The 24,530-nt window shown below is 38.0% G+C and overlaps 1 protein-coding gene and 1 long non-coding RNA gene across 3 annotated transcripts in view; one reads left to right on the forward strand and one right to left on the reverse strand.

Moving 5' to 3' along the window:
- The window catches only part of LOC140666547 (uncharacterized), an 82,675-nt gene extending 59,409 nt beyond the window's left edge, over nt 1–23,266 (reverse strand). The window contains exon 1 of the mRNA XM_072893842.1: nt 20,923–23,266. Within this exon, the coding sequence (XP_072749943.1) occupies nt 20,923–22,323 (1,401 nt within the window). The 5' untranslated portion in view covers nt 22,324–23,266. The remainder of the gene's footprint in view (nt 1–20,922) is intronic.
- LOC140666553 (uncharacterized) overlaps nt 1–24,530 on the forward strand; it is a 148,368-nt gene that overhangs the window by 44,191 nt on the left and 79,647 nt on the right. The window lies entirely within an intron of this gene.

Here is a 24,530-nt window from a genome sequence, read left to right on the forward strand (position 1 = left end):
ATTTGTGTGCTCGTTCAAGCCAGACGTGCAAGCGAGACCGGTTTCTAAAATAGGACTTAACCCTTTCTCGATCAGATACCGTCTCACGGATTAGGAGGGGACGTGACTAATTCTCCATATATTATTCCTCCGATTTATCGTCGACTCCATGATCGGAGAATTTACCAGCCGCAAAGTGTTCCACGAAGTGTTGCCGATGGTGAAATTCTAACTAACTTAGCTGCGAGAAGTCTCGTATCTTAGCAAACTGACAAATTGTATCGATGCTTTAATGCCAACGAGCTTCGCCACCCACGCATAACGCTCGTTCGCGCGATGCCTGCCTTGTTGTCTGTTTCTCTTCTCTCGGATTCTACAAGCTTTCTCGTCAAGAATTCGCATTCGTATATTAGATCGTTCGACGTTATATCGTGCGTGGATGCCCGAGGTCGCAAGTATGCGCTCAAGGAGACGCGTCTCTTTCGCGCCGAAATAGCAGCGACTCAAGATAAACGACTTACGCACGCCGGTGTCTAGGCTGGCGAATGTAAACCGCGTTGGAGTCTGTGCCGGGAGCGGGTCGTTGCTCTTCTCGACAGGTTCGAATAGAATCTACATTCGTGATTCCGTTTTAGAATGACCCGCCGTGCGATAACTGAAATGCCATTCTTTTTTTTATCGTCGATATATAATACATCAACCGTTTGCTCGTGCAGACGGTTCTCAACAATGCATAATTGAAGTAGTTTATCTTTACTACAACTCTCGACGATTTCACGCGATAATATAGATGTTTCGACAAGATAAGAAATAATGAAAGAGGTGATTAGTTGAACTTTCTATGCTAATTTTATCGTGCGGTTTATCCATGACATAAATGTCACTGCAAATGAACGAATCAACTCGAAATACACGCCATCTGTATATTATCTGTATATGAGAAAACACGAATTTTTACTTATGCAAATTAGACGTAATCGAAAGTGTTATCTTAATGTATGCACTTAAGATTCAAACAGAGTGTGCGAATTTAATTCGATGCTACTCTTTACACGGGTGCTACTTTGTGAATATTGATAGATCACTTTATTTATAAATATTTTTATCATTCTGTGGGAGTTTTGTGAATGTAAGCAAATGGCAATTGAATTACGCACGCATATATATATATGACTTGGCGAAACTAACAATACTCCTGCCGCCTTCAAATCACTTATAAAAACGATCGATGAACACCGACAAATTCGCCATACCATGCTATTAATATAATTCGTGCGGCAGGATAAACGTCTAATATTATTGCGAAATCATTACTTTGTATGCGTACTGACGCGTTGCCAATGACGAGTGACCTCGGTGACGTCGAAGTTGTATCATTTATAAATATGGGAAAACCGACTCGGTAATATTCGCAGTTCGTGACATAAGATAAAATGTTAATGATGCGTCACGTTCAACGAGTTTCATTCCGTTCAATTTGCATGTATCATTGCATTATGATGTTTCTAATGCGATCGTGCAGGGTTTTATTTTATACAAATGATAAATCTCGAGATTGAGATTTATCCAAATACCAAACTAGGGAAGAAAAGAATGTTGTTTTTCGCTCGACAGCCGTTGAAATGTCAAAGTTATCGTACGCGTTATTAAAATGCCACAGTCAAGAGCGATGTTTACAAAAATTCTACTCGCAAGAAGTTGCCGAGTTAGGTGTGGTAGCCCGTATATGGTAGCGAAAAAAAAACGCGAGATTAGTGGATGAGCTCTCCATATTTCTGCGGGAGGAAGCCGACATAGCGCAATAATTAACGCAACGGCGTCCTAACCATAGCATCGCGATAATTCCCATGCGCATTTGGCGGCTATAAATTTGATCACATGGTTTGCTATTTTCTACGCACGCAGTCTCACACGTGCAATCGAGTCGCTTCGCCGAGCATGCGGCCATTTTTTCGGTAGTACCAGTATCGCTGCTTATATCGCTGATAGCCTTGCCCTCTCCATTACTCAGATACTATACTATTATCGTCGCATAATAATAGTTCTTTATTGTGATAAGTACAAACTTAGCTATGCGAGAAAAGACGGTGATCGTTAAAATAGAGGGTTGCAACCTTTTATTTGCCATTTGTGTGTGCGTCGTGTAATATCTTATTTACGAGAATATATTTTGATAAGGCTAATCATCTCTCGCGCGTTGCCTGTGTATCAAGATTATTACCAATTTCTTTTGATAATGAAACGCATGTGCTTTGTCATAATTAATAATCGCGCCAAAAGAAGGAGAAAAATATAAATGCGTCGCCGACGAGTGCGGATTATTTTGCGCCGTGCTAGACATAATTGAATGGTAATACTCTTCCGAGAAGTATGTAACATTATAGCAATGCATGCTCACGGAGAGGAGGAACATTAAACGCGCGCACGCACGTACGCACGTACGCGTCTATGATAAACTCGGCTTGATTCGGATCGCTTGACACATGAAGCTTTTGCCAAGATCCTGTTTGGGTGTTTCCGCGAAAATCTTTTGCATATTTTCTAAAAGTCATTCTCGCAATTCGTACAAATCTCTCGTAACTTTTAATTAAAAAATAATTTTAAATAGTATATATTATACATATATTAAAATAGAGCGTTTAGATTAATTACACTATTCAGTTAGTTGTATTTAATTAATTGTAAATAGTGACAAGTTCAAACTCGACATGTGTAAAATGTCACAAATTATTACATTTTCACAGTAAACATATCAATCTCGATGATATATTAATTATTAGTTTGAATTATCGTATTAAACATTTGTTATTTTCATTATCTTTGAAAACTTTTTATTTTAATGACTTTTCAGATAATTGAGGAAAACACTGTAGAAATGCAGACACTTCTACTAAATCTTGGCTACCATCAGTATTATTATATCATTACAAATATCCTTCAGCGATGTTAACATCATTTAAATTCAGATGGAGATCAATCATTTAAATTAGCGTGTCTCCGCTCTTTACTATGCTATTAATGACCGAACATTACGATGATTATACGTGGTGTACCGACAAGACTCTCTATTCATAAGCAAATCAGCGAATGATAATTACACGATGAATCAGTAATGACCACGAACATAATAAATCTTAACTGACATGTCGCCGATGATTTTTAAGATGCTAAAACATGTGTTTTGAACAAGGATTAAATTTATATATCGCAAACAAATATATATATCACAGTTATACTATAATTTATTACGCAACAGCTCTTGTACAATTTCAATTGAAATCTTTGCCATGTAAAAATCCCAGCGATTTTTCACATTCTCCTGTCATGTTTGTATAAGAATTACTAGTGTATCGTTAATTCAATGTAATTATTTCCCTTTGCTAATATTTTACTTATATTGCATGGCAATAACTTCCTCGTACATGTTGATCGATCATTATTTTAATCACGATTTTTTTGGAAGCCTCTAACGAACCTAAGGAAATTAACATTAAGCAATTAAAGTAACGTTATCTAATTGATGAAACATAATTCATTGATCAAAAAACTGTGATTGTATAAGAATTTATATGGCTGCGTAATAGAAATAAATGACGATTTATAGTTAGCGTTCACTATTTTACTGGAATTAAATGACAGAAGAATGTCGTCGAGAAATATTGGGAAACATTGAACGACGATTAATTTATCATATACATCGACGGTACTTTAATATAACTCAGTAAATTCGAGGTGACACGCGAACGTTTAGAAACTCGCGTAGAATTATTACGACAATTATTATTTGCATAAGATATATAAATTCCACACGAGGAGACACGCGAGAACTCGGCGATGTTGAGAATTATTTGCACCGTAAATCCGGACGATCATCGGTACGATATTCTCATCGCGAGGAGCTTTTTGTCGTGCCATTTCCATTTATCATTAAATTATCTCAATAATCGTTATGGATTTTATTACTATATAGCTAACCAGAGAGGAATTATTGAAAATAATATGAGCAACGTACTGTATGTCGTTATAATAAAAAATGTAAAAGGCGGACATAGGTAATGAGAGCAACCTTACAAGAAATGTGAAGCATGAAGTAATATCGTGAAGATTGTTGCAAGATATTAGAAATATCGCGCGGTCCATTGGCGGCAGTTGACTTTTTTTTTGCTCGCTGTCGCTAATAATAATTCTGTTGCGAAGTGGCTTACGAACGGAGCGACACATTACTGCGTGTAAGGCGAGAAAATTAATTTCACGGCGCATTACAACGTCGGAGAAAAAATAGATTTCATTTGGCAGCTGTCACTTGATAAATATCGTGGAATGTCATACATATCATTCTTCTCGAATTAGCGCATATATTTTTTGTCTATGTCTCTCAGTTCGAGGGAAAAGTGACTATCGCTTGCGGTAATCAGTTCTACGAGATATTTGCAGGCGAGAATTAATTTCCGTAACGAGGGCGCGAGACCTATTTGTTAGACTATGTAACGTATTTATGGTAGTTGTGAGCGCGTGGGAAGAAGAAGAAGAAGAAGAAGACGCCGTCTCTGGAAATGAGCGTCCGTCTGATTGCCATGTAACAAGCAAATTTAAATTTTTAGGCCCGCGCGTATGGTGTTTAGATGTATCTGGTTTCACGCACACAATTTCTCGCTTGCATTTCAGTTGTGAGCGCAACAAGTCGAGACCGTCATTTGCGACGTGTCATTATCTCTCCGCGAGTTACATGTGAAGATCACACAAGGATTCGGTGGATAATTTCACGTGAACCCTACGCACGCGATGACTGTACGTTGAATTTTACCAACATCATATAGGATATACTTTCTAGTTTCATATTTTTTTTTTATATCTTTTAATATTTCTGATTACAGTATCCTTATGGGAACGTCATGTAGAAAATGGTAATTAAATTTTCTGAGAAAAACTCATACATAAAACGTCACAAATTTTTAAGTTTTTTGCAATTTTAATTTTCCAACGGAGGAATCAATATTACGTTGTAGACGATGAGCTTCATAGTAAAGAGTCACTTGCGATCGCAGTATCGCTGGAAGTGATTAAGAAATAACGGGTTGTCGCTTCTTCATCGCAAGGATTCGTCAAGTTCAATCGCGATGAGGTCACACATTCTGCTCTTTGCGCAACTCTTCAATACAGATCGGCTCGCGTGAAAAAAAACAAGAAGAAAAAAGCGCATGCCTTTGCGTGCGCCGCTTAATTACCTCCTCGCAACGTTTATAGCCGGTTAATAGTCTTGTCGCGCGCGTTTTCCTCGCGGCGACCCTAAGCCTTTACGTTACCGTGCGGGAATTCAATTCTTTCCGTTGCGAAAGCTCCGAGGGAGCCCGCAATCTTCTATCGTGCCGTCCCCGTCTCGTATTTTACGCGATCATCGTGACCGGCGCGGCGCGTCGTTCAATTATCCTTTGGAAAGGAGCAGGACAACGCGCTCGATTTACGCGCCGGCCCGTCACGTTAATGGACGATGCGTCGCAGAATTCCTTTGAATCGCGAGCGGCGCAATTATGGAGTGCGAGAGCAAAAATCAGTAAATCGTATAAAAATGCATTCGATAAATCTGTTTGAAAAATAAACCTCGCCAAGAGTGCGAACTAATTTATATCCTTTGTTTAAATCATCCATCGATATCAATTGACGCGCGATCCCGGAAATAAAATCCATCTATTATATGCAAAATGATTCTGTTAACTGTTGTTTAAACAACGCGCGTTTTCATTATAATAATGTTCTCATTATACGAGATTTGTCGAGATACGCATATACTTTATTATAGCAGAATGCAATTATCATAGTGCATGTCGACTGTCGATTGACGCCTACACGAAACATGTCTTGCAGAGAAAAATAAAAAGACGAATAGATGCACTTTACATAACGAATTATGTTTATTCTCTATTGCGTAATTATTTATATATTTAGTTATTAAGTTGTTGCAATATCAGCAGTTATATTTAGAATATAGCTGATAACGATAGTGTTCAAAAATATAAGTATTAAATAAAAGATCCTATGATTTTTGCAACGGATACTTAATGTAATAATCAAATAATCAAACCGCAACAGATATATTTGATTCCATGAACAATTAGGAAGGGAAGAAACAGGCGCAAGTAGTAAACAAGGAGTCAATTGTCACAAAGTTATTGGGTCACCCGTTTCAACTACGGTGTAACGTAAAACCCGCGCGGCTTGCTGCATAGTCGGAGCTGTAAATATTGGTTATACGTGAGAGCACATAATGTATAAGTATCGAGTAAAGTAGATGCGAGGTGTACCCAGAGTAAACACGTTGCCGGAACATCTAGGGTAAACATATGTCGGGTTTACCGAGTGAAAGAAGCACGTGTTTTCTCGAAAGACTTGTCGCGTGCGAGATTGAAAGGCGGTTCGGCGGTGGCCGGGGATTGTATGCACTTGGCACGGCAACTCGCATCCCTGGCATTCACTTGCATCATGGATTGCATCAAAGAAAAAGGGACGCGCCCGTATATTCCAGAATATTATATTTTTTAATGGGAAAGACAATGAAAGAAACAAAAATGTTATGATAATAACTTTTTTTACTCTCGATTTTATTATCTCAAATGCCAGAAATATTTTGAAGTATATCAAGGATTTTTTGAGAAAGAATGCAAAATCTATCAGTGACGTCGAAATTAAAAAAAAAAAAATACTAGGTAGTTGCACAAAATTGTTTATATATGATTGTAATTAATTGTAGAACAAGCGTGAAGGAATTTGAATAATCTTTCCTTAGGATGGTAATAAATTGCTAATGATACCAATAAACGTTTGATAAATGGAACATGTAAAAGCGTAATATGATTCCGCGATATGTGGTCAAGTTGATTACATGTTAATTAAACCTGCTACTTGGTGTAACGTCGAAAGGCGAAGTGACATTACGAAAATTCCTACGCTCTTCCATACGCGTCCGAGATATGATATATTAATTATTTATATATCGCCAAGACGTGACGGTAATGATACGTTAATCAGGACTTTCGATAAGTCGCTCGATCAATCAACTTGGAATCGAACGACCTGACGTTCGCGATCTCGTGCGCGATGTGTTAACGATATATTTAAAGTAAGACGTTCACTTTTCTCGATGCAAATATGTAACGGGACATAGTAATTATCGATCATTTGAATAATTTTTAATCCGGCTAATAGAATATAACAATTTTTTACACACCTTTAAAAGTAGTGATTTAGAACATATGTTAATACGTAATCGTCAATAAAGAAACGAACACGTGAGGGGGAATTATTTATGAATAAATGTCGCGTATTTCTCTCTGACAGCACATTGTATCTAAGCCTGCACATAGATGCACTTTGCTGTGCCTGCGGGATATTTGCGTTAATGCTTATTTGACCATGCAAATTCTCGGCTGGATATATTAATTATTCAGCCGCTGCAACGAAGCGTAGGCTGGTCGGGCATGCAATCAACAACTCGCGGTCGCACGTTAGACATGTATGTTAATCGATTCTCGTGAGACATAAGTAAAATGATTTTTAAGGAGAATCATTTTGCTCGTGTTACAGTATAAAAGTCGAATTTGATCTATATCAAATATATATTTGAAACACATAATATACTTATTCAACGCCGCAGGACGGAATCTAATCATTTGACAACGTTATTTATTATCAATACGATATTATTTTTGAGCATACATTCGTATGTATTTATGATATTGAGTCGGCGACGTTTATCGTTTGATCGACCGAATCGTATTATAATTATTAAGATCGTTTATATTAAAAATGACAAAAGTGGTTAATCAAGCGCGAATTATGATAAGACACGCGCGCATGCGGAGTTGCTTTTAGAGATAAATTAGCTTATTTATTGTACTATCTGGAATAATTACCCGACGACAACGACCGGCAATGTGTATGTGTATGTGTGCGTGTGTGCGAGCGGAATAAATCATAGTTTACGACGCTACAGCAAACCGGGATCGCGGCGACGCGTACGCATTTTCGCGCGGCGGCGTATTATTAAACGCAGCGTAAAACGCTTTTCCGCAACAACGGGCAGCGCGCGCTGTAAATTAAGTGCTGGCGACGTCTCTTTCATCCACGGATGATGGTCGGCAATATTAATGCGGATTCCTCGTCGGGCTGTATTGTTTGAAAATAAATAAATTCAAAAATAAATTTTTTATTGCCTTCCGTACATATATATATATATAAATATGTACATCACATTTTTCCGGTTGAAATTTTTATTCAAAAAATTTTTGTTTAAAAAATGTATAAAATAATTAAAAAAAAATAATTTAGTCAAAGTTAAATGCCCCAGCCTGAGTATTTTTTTTCTATTAGAATTTAAAATATAATTATCTGTCAAGTATTTTTTTCTTAAAAATATTTCAAATCATCTTTCAAAAAATTATTTTCTATCAAAATAAAAAATTTTAAATATAATTATTTGCTGCATTTGTTAATGTGGTACAAATAAATCGATATTAGTTGAGAGCGGTATATAATTATCGTATTCTCAGGATGGTACAATTACTGTGTAAAAAATGCTAATTAATTGAACTGACAAGGAAAGGGTTGGAAGTGTTCCCCTCCGATTTTAATGAGCTTTGAATATGTTGTAGTCTACGTTAAAATAGGACACACGTATTTTTTTATATGTGCTCTTACGGCCGTTAAGGGGATGAAACACCCTCTTGAAAAAAATCGGTTTTTATATTTCTGGACGAATCACCGTCAATACAATAAGAGATATAAAAAAAGCTTCCAATAAAAGTTTTATGGCTTTTAATGTACTTTAAAACTGCATAATCAGATTTTTCTAAAATATCATATTTTTCGAAATCCTTTTTCCTTTCTTCACTTTTCGGAAAATCTGGTTATGCAGTTTTAAAGTACATTAAAAGCCATAAAACTTTTATTGGAAACTTTTTTTTATATCTTATTGTTTTGACGGTATTCGCTCAGAAATATAAAAACCGATTTTTTTCAAGAGGGTGTTTCACGCCCTTAATGGCCGTAAGAGCACATATAAAAAATACGTGTCTCCTATTTTGACCTAGACTTACAACATATTCAAGCTCATTAAAATCGAGGGGGGAGGGGGGGACACTTCCAACCCTTTCCTTGTGAGTAATATTTGTGTCGCCGAGTCAGCGTAATTTCTCGAAAGCCACTGTACACCGTTGAAACACATCGTCGATCTAAAAGCAATGTTGAAAGCCAGTGGGACTGTTAAAATTTCGGTAAGCGATTTAAATCCGTCGAGTCTTTCAGTCGTCTTTCGTCTTTCCTCGATGATGGGTCTCCGCGCAATAACGAGGGCCAATGAAAACGACCGTAGGTTCGTAAACTTCAGGGACACCCACGTGCGTCTTGTGAATCGTCAGCTCCGTTTTCGTTTTAGGAACGTTTTTCTAGAGTTACACGACGTCGCAAGATCAAGAGCAATCCGAACGAACCATGCGAATTAATCTTGTGGTAACGCATGAAACGGTTCACTCTCACGGTTTTTGACTCCTCAAATTTCTTCACTTTACAAAGAAATAGATATATATCATACGCGGCGGTTCGTCTGATAAAGTGCTCGTATAATTTTTGAGTTACTCTTAAACGTCTTTTAAAAGCAAACTTTATAATACGCCTTATCGCTAAATAAACTCAAGCACTGTTTTCAAGGAGATCAAAGAAGCCTCATTTCGCCATGCGAAACGTATATCGTCCACGTAATGAGGTAGACAAAATTGTGGAATTTAATGACATCGCGTCATAACCGGCAAGCAAGTAGCCGCTCCTTATTGGGGCAAATTGGACGGGTGAATTGAGCGATTAATTTTATGGTAACGGTCAAACACAAGGCTCATGTCACGAGCATGAAACTTTTATTATGACTGGTATATACGTAAAGAACGAGCTTTCGTGCCTCGAATGCATCTTTCTGGGCCACCCAAGCTCGCAGTCGGTTCATACGGACAAAGACTCGAGTCAACATTAATTAATAAAATTAATTCTGTTGGCGTAGCATGCGATCGCGTTTATATGCGTGGTGTCGTGTGTATCGAATTAACGCATTAGGGAATTAGTTTAGAAATCATCAATTGCGCCAGATTTAATTTGACGAATGTATGTTACGTGAGAAATTAATCGCTTCGAGTGTATGAGATTAATTTGTTTTATTATAATTAATATTTTATAAATAAATAGAGGTGTATTGATTTTTAAGATTTTAACGGTGCATTGGCCGCGTGAGATTTTATTCGATCATCAGGATGAATTACGTAAGAAATTGCGGTTAATTGATCTGCATTTAGTGTATAGCGTGTATCACGTACAACCATAATAATGCGCTTCAATGAGACGCGAGGCCTTTGATCCTGCCGATTAACAAATTACGGCTAATACGCGCACTTTGTTCTTTGTTTCTTCGAAGAATCTGGACAATCGCAGGAAAATCACTCGTAATCATTCGTAATTTCGCGCGGAGATCATTGCAAGTTTGAATTTTTTTTTTCTTAACGTATTGTATTTACGTGACTATTTCTCTTCGCACGATAGTTCAATCTTCGATTATATATTATTCAACATCAAACAGTCGAACACGTAGAAAAGAAGTTAAGTCTCTATTCATTACCGCAATTAAAAAAAAAAAAAGAAAATTGCAGATAGTGGGATAATAATGGCAGAAAGTAATAATATACGCACGGCATAAGTAAAATACGCCGGGAATTAGAATGACCATAAAACGAATCAAAAGTGAGTTTTACGACGTAAGCCTGAGACGAAAGCTCCTCGACGGCTTAATGAGTGATTATCGTTGCTCATTCGCCAGACGGTGTTAATTAAGGCGCCGCACCGATTGTCCTTCTACTATCGCGAGAATTTCTTCGCCGATTAACGATCGCCGCGCATATGCTCGTTCATGCAACGCGACACCGATGCTCATATCGCGGATCTTGACACCAGAATTCTCGCGTTGGAACACGTCTTATCTCTCTTCTTGCGCATACAATTTCATAATACATACTTTGCCGATGGCGCAACGAGTCCGCATTATTAATTTTATGAATGACGATGGGCAACACCATTTCCTTGGCGTTTATTCACAACTTTCTTACTTATCTTATGTTTTAGTCGCGATATTAATATTTTTTTTTTCTTTTTTTTCAAATATATTTAAGGAAATAATCAATAAACAAGTCTTGAATCTTGAAACAGATCGTGTCGTAGCATGCAGATCAAAATAATTCTCGAAATTGTAGTTGCGTAGCGCCTATTGAATATTACATGCAATTCCATTGATTAAATTTGCAATTCATTCCGCCACAGAATTTCGTATTTGCCTTTTACGATCGTGTTTTTGTGAACGCTATCCGTGGAACGTGTGCTGCTTCACGTGGTGCCGCCATTAAAACGTGAGTCCCATAAGAATCCCGGTGCGGAAAGAATCCCATGTAGAAGTTCGACAAATTTTTCGTATCGAAGCGATGGGAATCGATTGTTACGGCCAATTTCGATCCCAAAGAAAGTTTGTACTTTTATTTATGTACCTAATCCGCAGAAGAAACGACACAGCACGCCGAGCTCTTAGCCCCGAGATGCAGTCTCATTCATTTATGCGTGAGCGAATATATTCTTTCTTAGAATTCGTTTTACCTGCTCCTTTTTTTCCCTTTGAAAGAAACATGGTGCCATTGATCTACGTTTCGCGCTTCGATGCGAAATCTAACTGATGCACTTGAGAGCTACAGCCGGGTATTCTACGTTCTTATTATTAAACTGGGAAAATTCTTAAAATTGTCATTAACTATCAGCTGAGTATGAAAAGAAACGACGTTATATACGCGATTTGAAGATAATTTAATGATAAGCTCTCTTTGATCTAGAGTGGGTTACGAGAATCCAATCGATTACGATCCGATGTGATGCTCCTACGTTTCTCCTTCTTGGTTAATGAAAACATTATATAATAATTACTACAAAAAGCGAAATAATATTAAATGGAAAGATACAACGCAATATATTTGATTATGTATTATATGTATTATATATATATATATATATATTAATGAAAACATTGTACTAATATATCGGAATTATCTCGTTCAAGTTCCGATATATTATATAGGTATATATATCGGAATTTGAACGAGATAATTCCGATAAAACAAACTTTATTAAAACCTGAAGCCACACGCGCTCGATTACTGTAAGGCAAACAAACTTTTCGTTTCTTTTTTTATCGGATCCCATATTTATCGGAGTTTTTATAATGGCTTTATTATCCGTGTGTGAGCGTTAACTTCGATCGAAGGTGGTAACATGTTATTTAACCGATCGCGCCTATTTGGATGAAATTGCCTTCCCTCCCGTTTCTCTGAAGGGTTTAATGGAAATGATCGAGATGTGGCGCGTCCTGATTTGTGATACATTCCCCATCTACAGTGTAAACAAAGTTAACGCCCTGATAAGTATCCTCATTATTGGTTTCTTGCAGGAAGGCACGATTCTCACATTCCGTGTCGATCGAAATTATTAATTATGTCATATCATAATTGACGAGAGACAACATGAGACATGTGACGATATTACTATATTATTATAATTTCTCTCTCTCTCTCTCTCTCTCTCTCTCTCTTTCTCTTTCTATCAATTAATTTTATTAGAAAACAATACATGGCAAAGTATAGAAAGTAGGAATAATTTTCCTGTCATGTCTTTCATCCGATAATGATTGAATTGACAGCAGGGACCCGGACCGAAAGTTTTTTTTCAATTTGGTTTAATAAAACATTGAATAAATGTTTCAGTTTCAGTTTCGATTTCTTGACCAGTGAACAAAACCGAAACCGAAAAAAATTACGGTTTTTTTTAACTTTTTTTTCGGTTATAGTTACTTGTACGGAAAGAGTTTGAAGTGTAATGATAAATTTAATAAAATGACTTTTTTTATATTTATTTTATAAAATTGTATATTTGCAGATGACGAGAAATAAAAATAAAAACTTATATTATTTAATACAATGTTTTATTTTATGCATATACATGTGTAAAAGATAAAGTAAAATGGGATTAATTTGGTGGATTCAGATAGAAGAATTAAGATATAAGCGACGTAGAGATAATAATTAACAATAATAATAAAAAAAAATTTAGAACAGTTAAAAAATCTAAAAGAACATAATGTTACTTTACTCCAAACTAATATTTCTAAAAACTTATTATTAAAAAATTAAGCATTTTTAATCGAGCATTAAGTCGTCATATTGATTCAACTATAAAAAACAAATCTATACATATATAGATTAAGAACCGGAAAAAGAAGCGAAAAAACAAACTGTTAACCGTAAATAATATTATTGGTTCGATTATGATTTATAGATTTTGTAAAATTTGGTTTCGGTTTCGGTATCGGTTCATGTAAAAAAAAAAAGGTTACGGAACGATTTTCGGTTTCCATTTCGGTTCGGTCCGGATCCCTGATTGACAGAGATATATATGTATGTTTGCCAAGAGCGAGTAGTAACGGTTGTTTGAATGTTACAATTCAACGACATTAGATTTCTTTTTGATTCAAATGACAATTTTATCTAATTACAAAGTCATGAGAAAATATTTTTGGATTAAGATGCGATTTGCGTTCGCGAGGATGGGTAGTGTTTGGAAATTTTCCAAATGCGCTTCGCTTTGACCTAAAACTCGACTTGAAAATTCGACGGCGCGCCGCGCCTCGCATCCTAAATCGATCGCCTCGTCCTGCGATGAATAACGATCGATATATTTCGTTAGATATAACACGATCGAATCGACCTGGACGATTGCCAAGATATGCCCGACCGAATTGCACCTGGTCGCACAGGAAGACGGAACCTACCGCATTCGCCACATTTGGAAAATTGCCAAATACAGGCTTCAAAAAAATATCGAAACGGATTTAGGATGACAGCAAACATTTCCGACGTAATAATCGATGATGTTTGCCGTCGGCGAAGTAGCGTGATGTATCCCATGTTAACTATCATTACGAGAATTAACTTTCTAACTAGTAGCTGACTGCGTGAAAGTTATCGTGTCCATTTTTATCTGAATATTGACCTCGAGTTGACTCGAAAGATCTCTTGGTATCTTCCGTTAAATAGGATAACGTATTGTCATAATTACTGGTTGACAATAGATAAGTATCTTGAAAGAGGTACAAGAGAAGAAGGTAAGAGAAATTTTCGGAGGAGCTTGTACTGATGTTCTTGAATCTTAAATCTCCAATTACCAGCTGCCGAAAATAAACTTTACGTTTGAGAACATTAAGGGGTTAATGAAGATTTTAGACTCTTTATCAAGTGTATTTTATCTTGGAGATCGGCCAGGAATCGTGACGCAAATCCGGACTGATGTAATTTCAGATTCCATGTCTGCGGGACAATTTTTGTGTTGCAGACGTAGTTCCAAGAATTAATTGGTCGGTATCCTGACGAGTTAGTACTCAGACAAGTGTTTCGCGAGTCGAAATAAAACTGCTGCCGAAAGTCGTGAGTCATCATTTAATTCGAATTAATTTGTGGTGAAGCATAATAATCGTGTCAAATAACTCGTAATATCTTTACAGCATTTATTTTGATTTGTCTAATAATGATCGTGAAATAAGGATGATATATTAATATCATCGATTTTTAGAAACGGAAATGGGAATACAAATTACATTGCAAGAGATTGTACGAATGTTTCGAAAACATATAAGCGAGCCAAAGTGATCTCTATTAATAAAATAATGGTTCCGAGTAGTTGCTTTTCCACTTACTTGCCTATTTATACACACAGTATGAAATTTAGTGAAATTTAATGCAACTCAATTGTGCAAATAAGAAATACAAACAAAATTGTACTGTAATATAATTTCCTTTCTTACGGACTTTCCGGGAATAAATGGGTATCTGGATGCGAGCCCATTGTTTTAGTCAACAAAGTGCATTTCTATTTTTATCGCTGTAACGATTCAGGTTTATCTTGAAAAATTACAGCAACACGAGAGGTACCAGGGAGGGTTTCTAGTATTTGCACAAATGCATCATGTGCGCGTTTAAGTTAAATAAAGTTGCACTTCTTTCTTATTTATTTATTTTTTTTTTTTCTATTTTTGTTTGACGTCCAGGATAAGAAACTTTATTATAGGAAAGAACTTTTGTGTCCATAGACGCTTTCGTTTCGTGCTTGATTATTTTCCTTGAGCGTTCTTCGAACTTCTGCATTATGTGAGAGCTTCTTTGATAGATCACTTTACAAGTGCTCAATGAAGGAGACTGATGGCATGCTCACACGCCGCCCGATTGATGTAACGCGAGTGCCAAGCTTAAAATACATCTCTTTCGATTGTACAAGTTTGAGTTTGAAGAATCCTTCATGAACCGTATGCACCGTATTAACTGCTTCTGAATCACTGCATCGCAATGACAACGAATCATTATTTTAGATACCGATTCGTAATTAATTTTAGGAACCTATAATAGCCCTTTAATCAATATTAATCTTCAATTAATAATTTGTTCATTAAATATCAGGAAATTATAGCGCGATCAACAAATTGACGGAAAGCTATAAATTTTTAATGATTTATGAAACGAGCTACCACTGCAAGTAAAATCTTCACTTTTGCTTTCACTCTCCGAATATGATAAATAATTTGTTTGCATCAGCTTATATGACGAAATTTTAAATCTCTCTGTTATGAATAATTAATTACATCGTCCGTAATCTGAATCTATATTGGTAAAAATATAGCAGAAAATGAATTTGATTGATAATTTCGAATCTTATACAATCGCGTGGATTTGCCAATTAAATGGATATACTCAATCACTTTTGCAGCTGTACATTAGACCTGAAAGCGGATTGATAATGATGAATCATCGTCTTGGCAGGTCAATGATTCGCCGATCTTTACTGTGTAGCATTGATTATTTTTTTAAATGTTTGTCATCGTTTATCGTGATCCGTTGATTGTATCATATTTTTAGAAACGATAAATATATCCAATTAATCTGATGCGCAATATCGTATTGTGGAGAAAGAAATGTTAATCTTTTAATTACATGCAGATTACTCATAAAAGATGACATGATAGCAAGAAACATGTGAAATATGTTTAGTATAAAATCACGCGGTCGAATCACCAAAGTGCTTAAAGTTAAATTGCAAAATATAAGGAAGTAATCTCGTAATCTCGCGCCTGCGCGCGTTGAACGGCGCGTTTAACGATTCTATACGAACACCGTATCTTAAATCAGCCCTTAAACGTTGCGTTGTGTGTCGATTTACGCATCCATCCGCGAGATCCTTTTCGTTCGCGCACGATCCATGTAATTTACTCGTCTACGAAAATAGCTTCACGGCGCTTTACCGTCGCCGAAAATGTGGGGGAGAGGAAACCCCGACGCCTTTTAATTCATATCTCGTTGCATTATGTGTCGCCCGTAAATCCGCGCTCTCTCACGTGAATTTCCTCGCTGCCGAATCTTTCGCGGATGCATCGCCGGCCGGATTTTATGCACCGCAGTAACGAGCTTCCGCGGTGAGCTTTATGGCGGATTTATGAACGCTCTTCGCCGTGGTCAGGTGGTAAAGTTGTTTTTTAACGCTCGCAGCGCGAGACGAGGGTTCGTTTCGGCGAAACATACTTGAGAGAAAAAGATAGATAAGAGAGAGAAGGAAGAGAGAGAAAGAGAATGCATGCGTGAAATCGAGACGAAAAACGGATGCAGCACAACCACAGTCTCATCTTGTAAGGGGCGGATGAAGTCAAAGAAGGGAGCACCGAAAGGGCTTGATATATAAACAACACTTCCGCGAAGTCTATCAGCTGTTTATCGAGGGATGGGGCGCTTGTTAAAACGAATTACATTTTACAGCAGGCGCCATGATCTTATAAATCTCTTCGGAGAATACGTTGTACGTCGGAATGCGAAATACTTTTATAAGAATGAAGCATGTGGCCTGAACGAGGACTCTCGATATGACCCAATCATTAGAAATGAAATTGTCTCGCACGTGTATAAAGTGTTGACGATTAATTTTTAAATAATCTTATCCAAATATTTTGGTGAATTTGACGCTGAGATAATTTCCAATTAAAATAATTATATTTTTTGGATGGATTTACTTTTGGTCTCGCATTTAATAGCGAAAAATATTTCTCAACATCCGAAAAATATATGTAATATATTTCCAAGTGACTGGGAAATGTCCTGGTTATTTAATAATGCACACTCGGCATTTTATTATTTGCATAGTAGACAAATCCAATATTCGAGGAACGCTGTATTTGCAATTCGTTCACGCGAACGCATTAACTTGCAAACACTCGTCGTGTTTTCTGTACAAGCGGCGCATATAGTTACGGCGATAATCATAAAATTCTGCTCGATTTTATAGGTCTTCCCTGTTTTGATAAAGACCGCTCGGGCATCATGCTTCCGGAGGTTTAATGAGGATCCTAAGAAGCAAGCAAGATAAAGTTGGTTTTCATATGCATTTATTACCATATTAGCGTCTATATAGAACTGACACTTTTGCTGCGCAAGATATTTTTGTCGAGAGGTAGGTCAATTGCAGATTAACACTATCGTTTAGATAAACATGCCAAGTAATAAAAAAAAATGCTATTTTGACAAAAAAGGTTTGAGGTATGCGTGTGCCATTTGTAAAAAATGGTAACGTCCTATGAAGATAACATATTTAAAAGATTTTTTGTCTAATCTGTATCGATATTTTAAAGATAGCATTATTCTATGCTTTCAATGTAAAATAATAAATTTCGTGATACATATCTCTTGTTTTACGTATTATCAATTATTAAGAGATGACATAAGTTGTTCCCGTTCTGAGATATTACTGTTCTCTATTTTGCGTTTAAAGATATATATATATATATATATATATATATATATATATATATATATATTATACGTAATGCTTTGCCATTTATCTTTCAAGGACCCAACGTGAAATGGAATTAAACGCTAGTCAGTTTTACACAAGTTGTGAGTTGTGTGGCTTTTGAAGATTCGCAATAAATTGGAACGCGAGAAAATTATGTCTTTTTCAACTAGCTTCTGTGTGAAGTATCAAATTATGTGCGCCTAATTTAATTTTACCATTCGAAACATTAATAGTAGGTTTCTTTGTCAGATTTAGGTCATCATCAGATTAGTCATGAACTAAAAATACATCTACCTAACAAGATTTGATTAACTCGGCGATACGTCTTGCTGCCATTATCCGATAAATTCGCAATTGTTTAATTCATATTAAAAAGCACGGTTGTGACTACTCGGTGACGGGAGGTTCCCTTTGATCATCCGGCATCGATGCACGTGAATTTACAATAGAAAACTACGAAGGGTAACTGCAACACGTGGCGGAATTGCTCAATTACCCCGGCGCGGTAATTCCGCTCCGAGCGGCATGCAGAGGTAAATTGTCGATGGAACGTGGCGGGTTTACCTTTGTAAATTGGCGCAAAAAGCGCAAAGCACGATCGCGACGACAGTCGCCGTGGACGTGCCCGTCGTTTTATTCTCGTCGAGATCGCCGTCGCTGCGAGCTATCTCGAAATCAAGATGGGCCCACCGCCTTTGGCGCCAAAACACGCAAAAGCACTGAGAGCGATGTTCTCTCTCTCGTCGAATAGGTTTTCTAAAGAAACCATTTAAGGATTAGCTTATGTCTGATTTTTTTTTTTTTTAGGATATTGGTGTGTGTTAAAAGGGGAACATTATCCAATAAATTTCTTATATAATTCTTTTGTTTAAATGTATTACATATAACGATCAGACTATTTGCCAAGCTGTTTGAAAATATTTTCCCTTGGTATTTGGAATTCTATAAATACACTCTCGCACACTGTTGCACTGATGCTTTGGTTGACGCTAAACTATACCGAATCATCTGGCAGACGATTGGCGCCGGCGAGTGGACGGCGAGGTCAGTCCTACGAACGTCAGTTAGAGGAGTTTTGACGCGGATTAAACGATTTGCCGGTGGTCCGCATTGCCAAGGTCAATCTAATCTTGGCCTTGTGCAGGCAAGGAGAACCCGACATCTCGGGACGCATGCAGATACACCGGTCGTTAATAACATCAGACGCTCGCGATAGAGCGTATCCGAAACGAAGTTCTCGAAAATGAAGTACTTGGAAAATCCTGAGGAGCTTGGCAATATACGTCGGTAAGAATAACCAACGTGGCACGATGGAAGATTCTAATCCATCAGAGATCATTCTAATTTGGGAAATTTCATTAATCTGTTGTTTGAAAGTAAACGTAAATTTACAGAATGAAAATCAATTATTATGAATTAATTTAACCGATAAATTTAGACACTATTTATATATTCATTAATTAATACAAATCACATTCTTAGTTATAAACATTTCTGCCAATAATTTCAACTTGTAATATAAAAAAAAACGAATAATTTTGATGAACGGATATTTGAAGAATCAAATAAAAAATAAGGTATGAAATAAAATAGGTTTTGAATATAATAACTGTAATTGAGACAAGTCTTGCATTGTTTTGTTACGCTACAAGGATTGTCGAAATAATATTTCAAGGTGAACCAGCGATACCTTCAACCGATGCACCTCGTGAAAGTTAATCTCGAGTTCGGTAGCGCGGAACGAGCAATCCAGAATGTTCTGGCCCGTATCTCGTACATTACGTGAATGACTGGTAAATCTAATGTGCTCTATCCCGCCAATCTTGTTACGCTTTGTCGACACGCACACGTAAAAGCGATCAATTCTCAATCTTCAGCCGGCGTTCGCAGATATAAAATTGCGAAATCTGCCTTTGACAAAATTAGTCTTACGGTAAACACGTACGTGCGTTTGCATATGTTTCGGTCAATAAAAATAATCCGTCAGTAATCGTTTTCATTGCCAGCATTTGTTGTTATAATAAATCACAATTTACCATGTGTTAATATGACAGTTTTCGGAGATCTATTTTGTCGAAATAAATGTTTGTTGGCAAAAGCTACGCAATCTACGTATATCGGGCACTTATAATTCGCATTATTGATTTCGCCAGGATCTCACGCCAAAGAACGCAAATCAGGACGTAACGAAGATCCCAGTAATCTCATAACGGTAGCGCCATTATGTTAAATTAATCGCGAATACCCGATTCAATCTCACGTTCGAGGAGAATTGCGATCGAGACCGTAGGATTCTGACAATAGCAGGGAAGAGAAGTACGGAAGATAAGTATCGAAACTGTGAGAATCGAGAAATCTACGAAGATTCTCTCTCGGTTACGAGGAAGTTTTTTCGCTCATCGTGCCACGTGGTATATATCGTGCACCTCCTCGGGTGTTTATGTAAATAGAGCGGCATTCGCAAGAGGGAAGCATCGATGAACGGATTCACGTTTGCGACCGTACGTGGCCCGAGAGCTCTCTCGACTTGATCCTAATCTCCGGCGAAGCAAGGTCGATACGAGGAGGAGAGCTCGACAGTAACAGACTTTACGATTTTCAGCTCCTGCGATGGCATCGAAAGCACGTACACACATACATTCTTTCTCTCCTCGTGATTTCTCGGAAACCGAATTGCATTCGTTTTGCTTGCAGCACGAGCTGTCGTGATGCAATGATATTCGCTCGAATTATACAATTTTCCGTATCTCGTCGAATGATGTAATTTCTCAATCGAATGATTACGGCAGGTACATTTGGTCTCTGCAATTTCTTATTATTATCATTATTAATAAGCGCGTCTTTGTTGTTTCGTGATTAAGCTAAAAAAAATATCGAACATTTTTAACAAATACAAAGTAGTTGACATTTGACTTTGGTTGTCAAATGCTGCCCCTTCCCCCCCCCCTCCCCTCCCGATTTAAGAAATCAATTCTGTTTACGTGAACCGTTACTCACAGTATTAGTAACATCTGCTTGCATGATCGAGTCGTCTTCGGCGCCAGTTTTAGCGACGTCGTCTTCCTTCTCATTATCCGGGACATTCAGGTACTCGTCGTAATCCTGCTCGAGACTCTTGGTCTTAGTATTAACCGCGAGCTTTTTTCCTTGCCGAACGTTGTCCCTGACCGCCACATTGGTCGCGTTCTTCGAGAGCTTATGTCCGATCGAAGCAACGGATTTGAATGTCGAGTTCTCCGTCATCTGCCTGTTCACGAAATAATTGGACACGTTGGTGCGAGGCTGGTTTGTTAATGCGAGGAGATTCATAAACGGTCTGGAGACGTTTCTCGGTTCGTTGAAATTCTTGTAACCGTCGCGTTTCGCGTGCTTATTCGATTCGATGTTTCGATAATCCCTCTTGATGGTGGGCTTTGGAGTGGTCGGCTCGTCGAACGTGAGTCTCCTGATGATGTCGTCGTAGGTCTTCAAGGATAATTTATCTTTGCTCTCGTTAAAATCATCAAATTCCTCTTCTTCGTTATCTTCGTTGTTCTCGTCATCGATATTTTTCCAAATTTCAAACTCTTCGTCTTCATCTTTGTCATCTTCCTCGAGTCCGCCGTGATCCTCGTAATCCTCATCCTCTTCTATTTTCTTATCGTCTTTCGAGAAATGATATTTAGAGATGTTCGATTTTAATTTCCATTCATCTGTCCATTTTGACATATCGGCACGATTGATGACATCTCTGTGATCTTGCAAGCGATGTCTTCTCGCATTACGATGACCGTTCATTCTGTTTTTTAAGTCTTTCCGGAAGGATGTGTTTCGTCTAGAATTTCTCCACCACTCGTGATGCTTATCGGCCTCATCAGTTTCGATGTATCTGTGCGGCCTCTCGTAATCGTAATCTTCTTCCGAAATATCCTCGAAATCTGACATATCATGATTGCGCGAATACGCGGGCCTATGATAGGTTCTGCCGGGCTTGTATCGATAATTCTTCATATTATATCGCGACGCAATTCTACGCCTGTCGTTGTCCTCGTACCAGTTTCTGCGATGTCCACCATCGTAGTATTTGGGCGGTTCAAACATTCGGCCATGATAACTCTTCTGCACGGATCGATGATATGATCTGGGATGATCGTAGTACGATTGCACTTCATAATCGTCTTCGTCGGTCGAATCCTCAGAGTCTCCGTCGTATTCATAGTCAACTTTCTGCCAGGCTTTCCTGTCGAGCTCGTGATGATTCCTTCGATTCGTAGATTCGTGCCTGTGCCTATGTCGGTGTCTCACCTCTGTCGCCGTCATCGGCGTGTCATCGCGCTGATGATATCGACATTCGGCCACGAAGAGGCCGTAGGCCATCGACAGGCCCAACAGCAGCAGTAGCCTTCTATCGTGTGTCATTTCGGTCTCCGCAGCACCATTCACAGACACTTTACATCATCATGTGTCCCGTAATTGCGACTTTCGCGCGATAGCACCTTGATTGATAACCGCTTGATGCCTCGCCGGTCACGAGTTTCTTAACCGCACATCGAGCCGGCTTGATTGTCGAGTAGCACTCGCGGATGATCGATATCACGTCGATCATTCCATCAAGGCAAAACGGGCCCGTCGCGACGTTGCACCTGACAGCTTTCACCAGTATTTATTGATCACAGGCGATAACTCAATCCGAAAACCGTCAATTTTCTTTGATGATAGTCTCTAAATTTAACCGCACGTCACGGCTGGATTGTGGTGACCATGTGGTGACCGCGGAACCTGAAACGATGGTGCAATCCTGTACGCGACTTCTTTTGGCGCGGCTCCAGTAAGAGTCCGCTGCAACGATGCTCGTCACTGATTACTGGACCATTCGAACGTCACAGAAGACACCGGGAAGACGATTCGAGGCAATCCTCTAACACTGCTCTATATTTCGCAATTCGTTGATAGTCTAAAATAAAAATCTATCTTTGTGTTTTTTTTTTTAAATTTCCGCGTTTACTTCTCGCGAATTTAAAATTTAAGTCAAGCCAGTTAAAATAATTCGTTCGCTACATCGATATGTGTCTGCGAATCAGCGACCGATTATTCATTTATCGAACAACAATCTTGAAGTACTGTTCTAAATTAACTTGTCATATATTCGTAAATTATTCAAGTTTAACGATCTCGGAGCGCAATGTCACTGTCCGAAGAGTCTATTTCATTAATCACCGGTTTTCTCTTTTGAGATAGGGTAGTTTTTATTACACCGGCGCGTGTCGACTTGCTGCAACCGGTGGGGTTCAGAGTAGAGCACGACACGTTCACGCCGAATCGTATCGCGGACAGAACGTCGCGGACGACTGAGACCAGAGACCAGAGCCGCCGGAGCAACCGGCGGCCTAAGAGATTGCGGCACGCATCGCGCATGCGTGCGAGCGATATTCGCCCCCACCGTCCCTCGCGCCGCACCAGCCCGGGATCGCCCCGCCGTCGCCTCTTCCTTCGTCCCTTCGTCCTTCGCCTTTACCTCGGCAAGAAATCTCTCCGCGCACCGGAGCAACATTTCACGGACCCCGCGATGATGCACCGTGAAACAATAGACATGGACGAAGGGGGCGAGACAGACAAGTCCGCGGACGCGGTGGGCCGCATCTCCGCCGGATGTATGCGATCGGTACGAGATGCGCTTCTCAAAAATTGCCACTTCCGATTGTTCCTTTTTTTAATAGCCAAGTGACTCCAGAGTATAAACCTCTTCCGAGTAGCATCTTTCTTTACTGTATAATTTTTTTTAAATTAATTGAAATTTATTCGATTATTGTGTTTATTTTAGAGAGAAATTTCATATAAAGTGTGATGGCTGAAAAAGAAGATGATGTGCACAGCCTTGTCACGCTTTGCCGAGCAAAGTTGGAGAACTGTGAACACAGGTGTGGTCACACATCGGAATGTACGTATAAATAACATGTATAAATGGCGTAAGATAACTGCTACTTCTTGATTCTTCAAGTATATTTTTTAAACGTAGGTATCATTGCTTCGGTAGTGATACTTTATGTAGTGCTGATTAGAGAGGTGAAAAAAATTAAATCTGAAAAAATTGTAGACGGATCGATATGGCAATACGTCATGGTCCTTGGAGCCACGCGTGTTTGTCGAAACCGGTTTTCAATTTATTTCGAATAGACACGACATTATCCGCATTAGACTCTTGTGGAGATTGCTTCTTGTCCGTGATAAAAGGCATTAAATTGATTTAATATCGAATGAAGTAGTACACCAGTGTGTCGCTTAATCTGAATATATCTTAATCACGATTAGTATCTTAAAATGAATTTAGATAAGAATGACATTTATCCTTTAGCAGACACTCATTACTGATTTAATTTTTGTAAGAGACACAGAATTCTCTCTACTAGTCACATATTATTAGAATACGCACACATTGAACCAGCAATTATACAGAAAAAAATTAAATTTTTTATATCCATCTAAATAATAAAAAAAAAAATATCATATAAGTCACGATAATAAATTATATACATAAGATATTATATATTAAAATTTATACAAAAAAAATTAAAAAATTGAGATAGACGTTTCAAAGAAGAAAGAGAATTATAAAATGTAGGTAACGA

The sequence above is a fragment of the Anoplolepis gracilipes genome, chromosome 6, assembly GCF_047496725.1.
Source record: "Anoplolepis gracilipes chromosome 6, ASM4749672v1, whole genome shotgun sequence".
Lineage (NCBI taxonomy): Eukaryota > Metazoa > Arthropoda > Insecta > Hymenoptera > Formicidae > Anoplolepis > Anoplolepis gracilipes.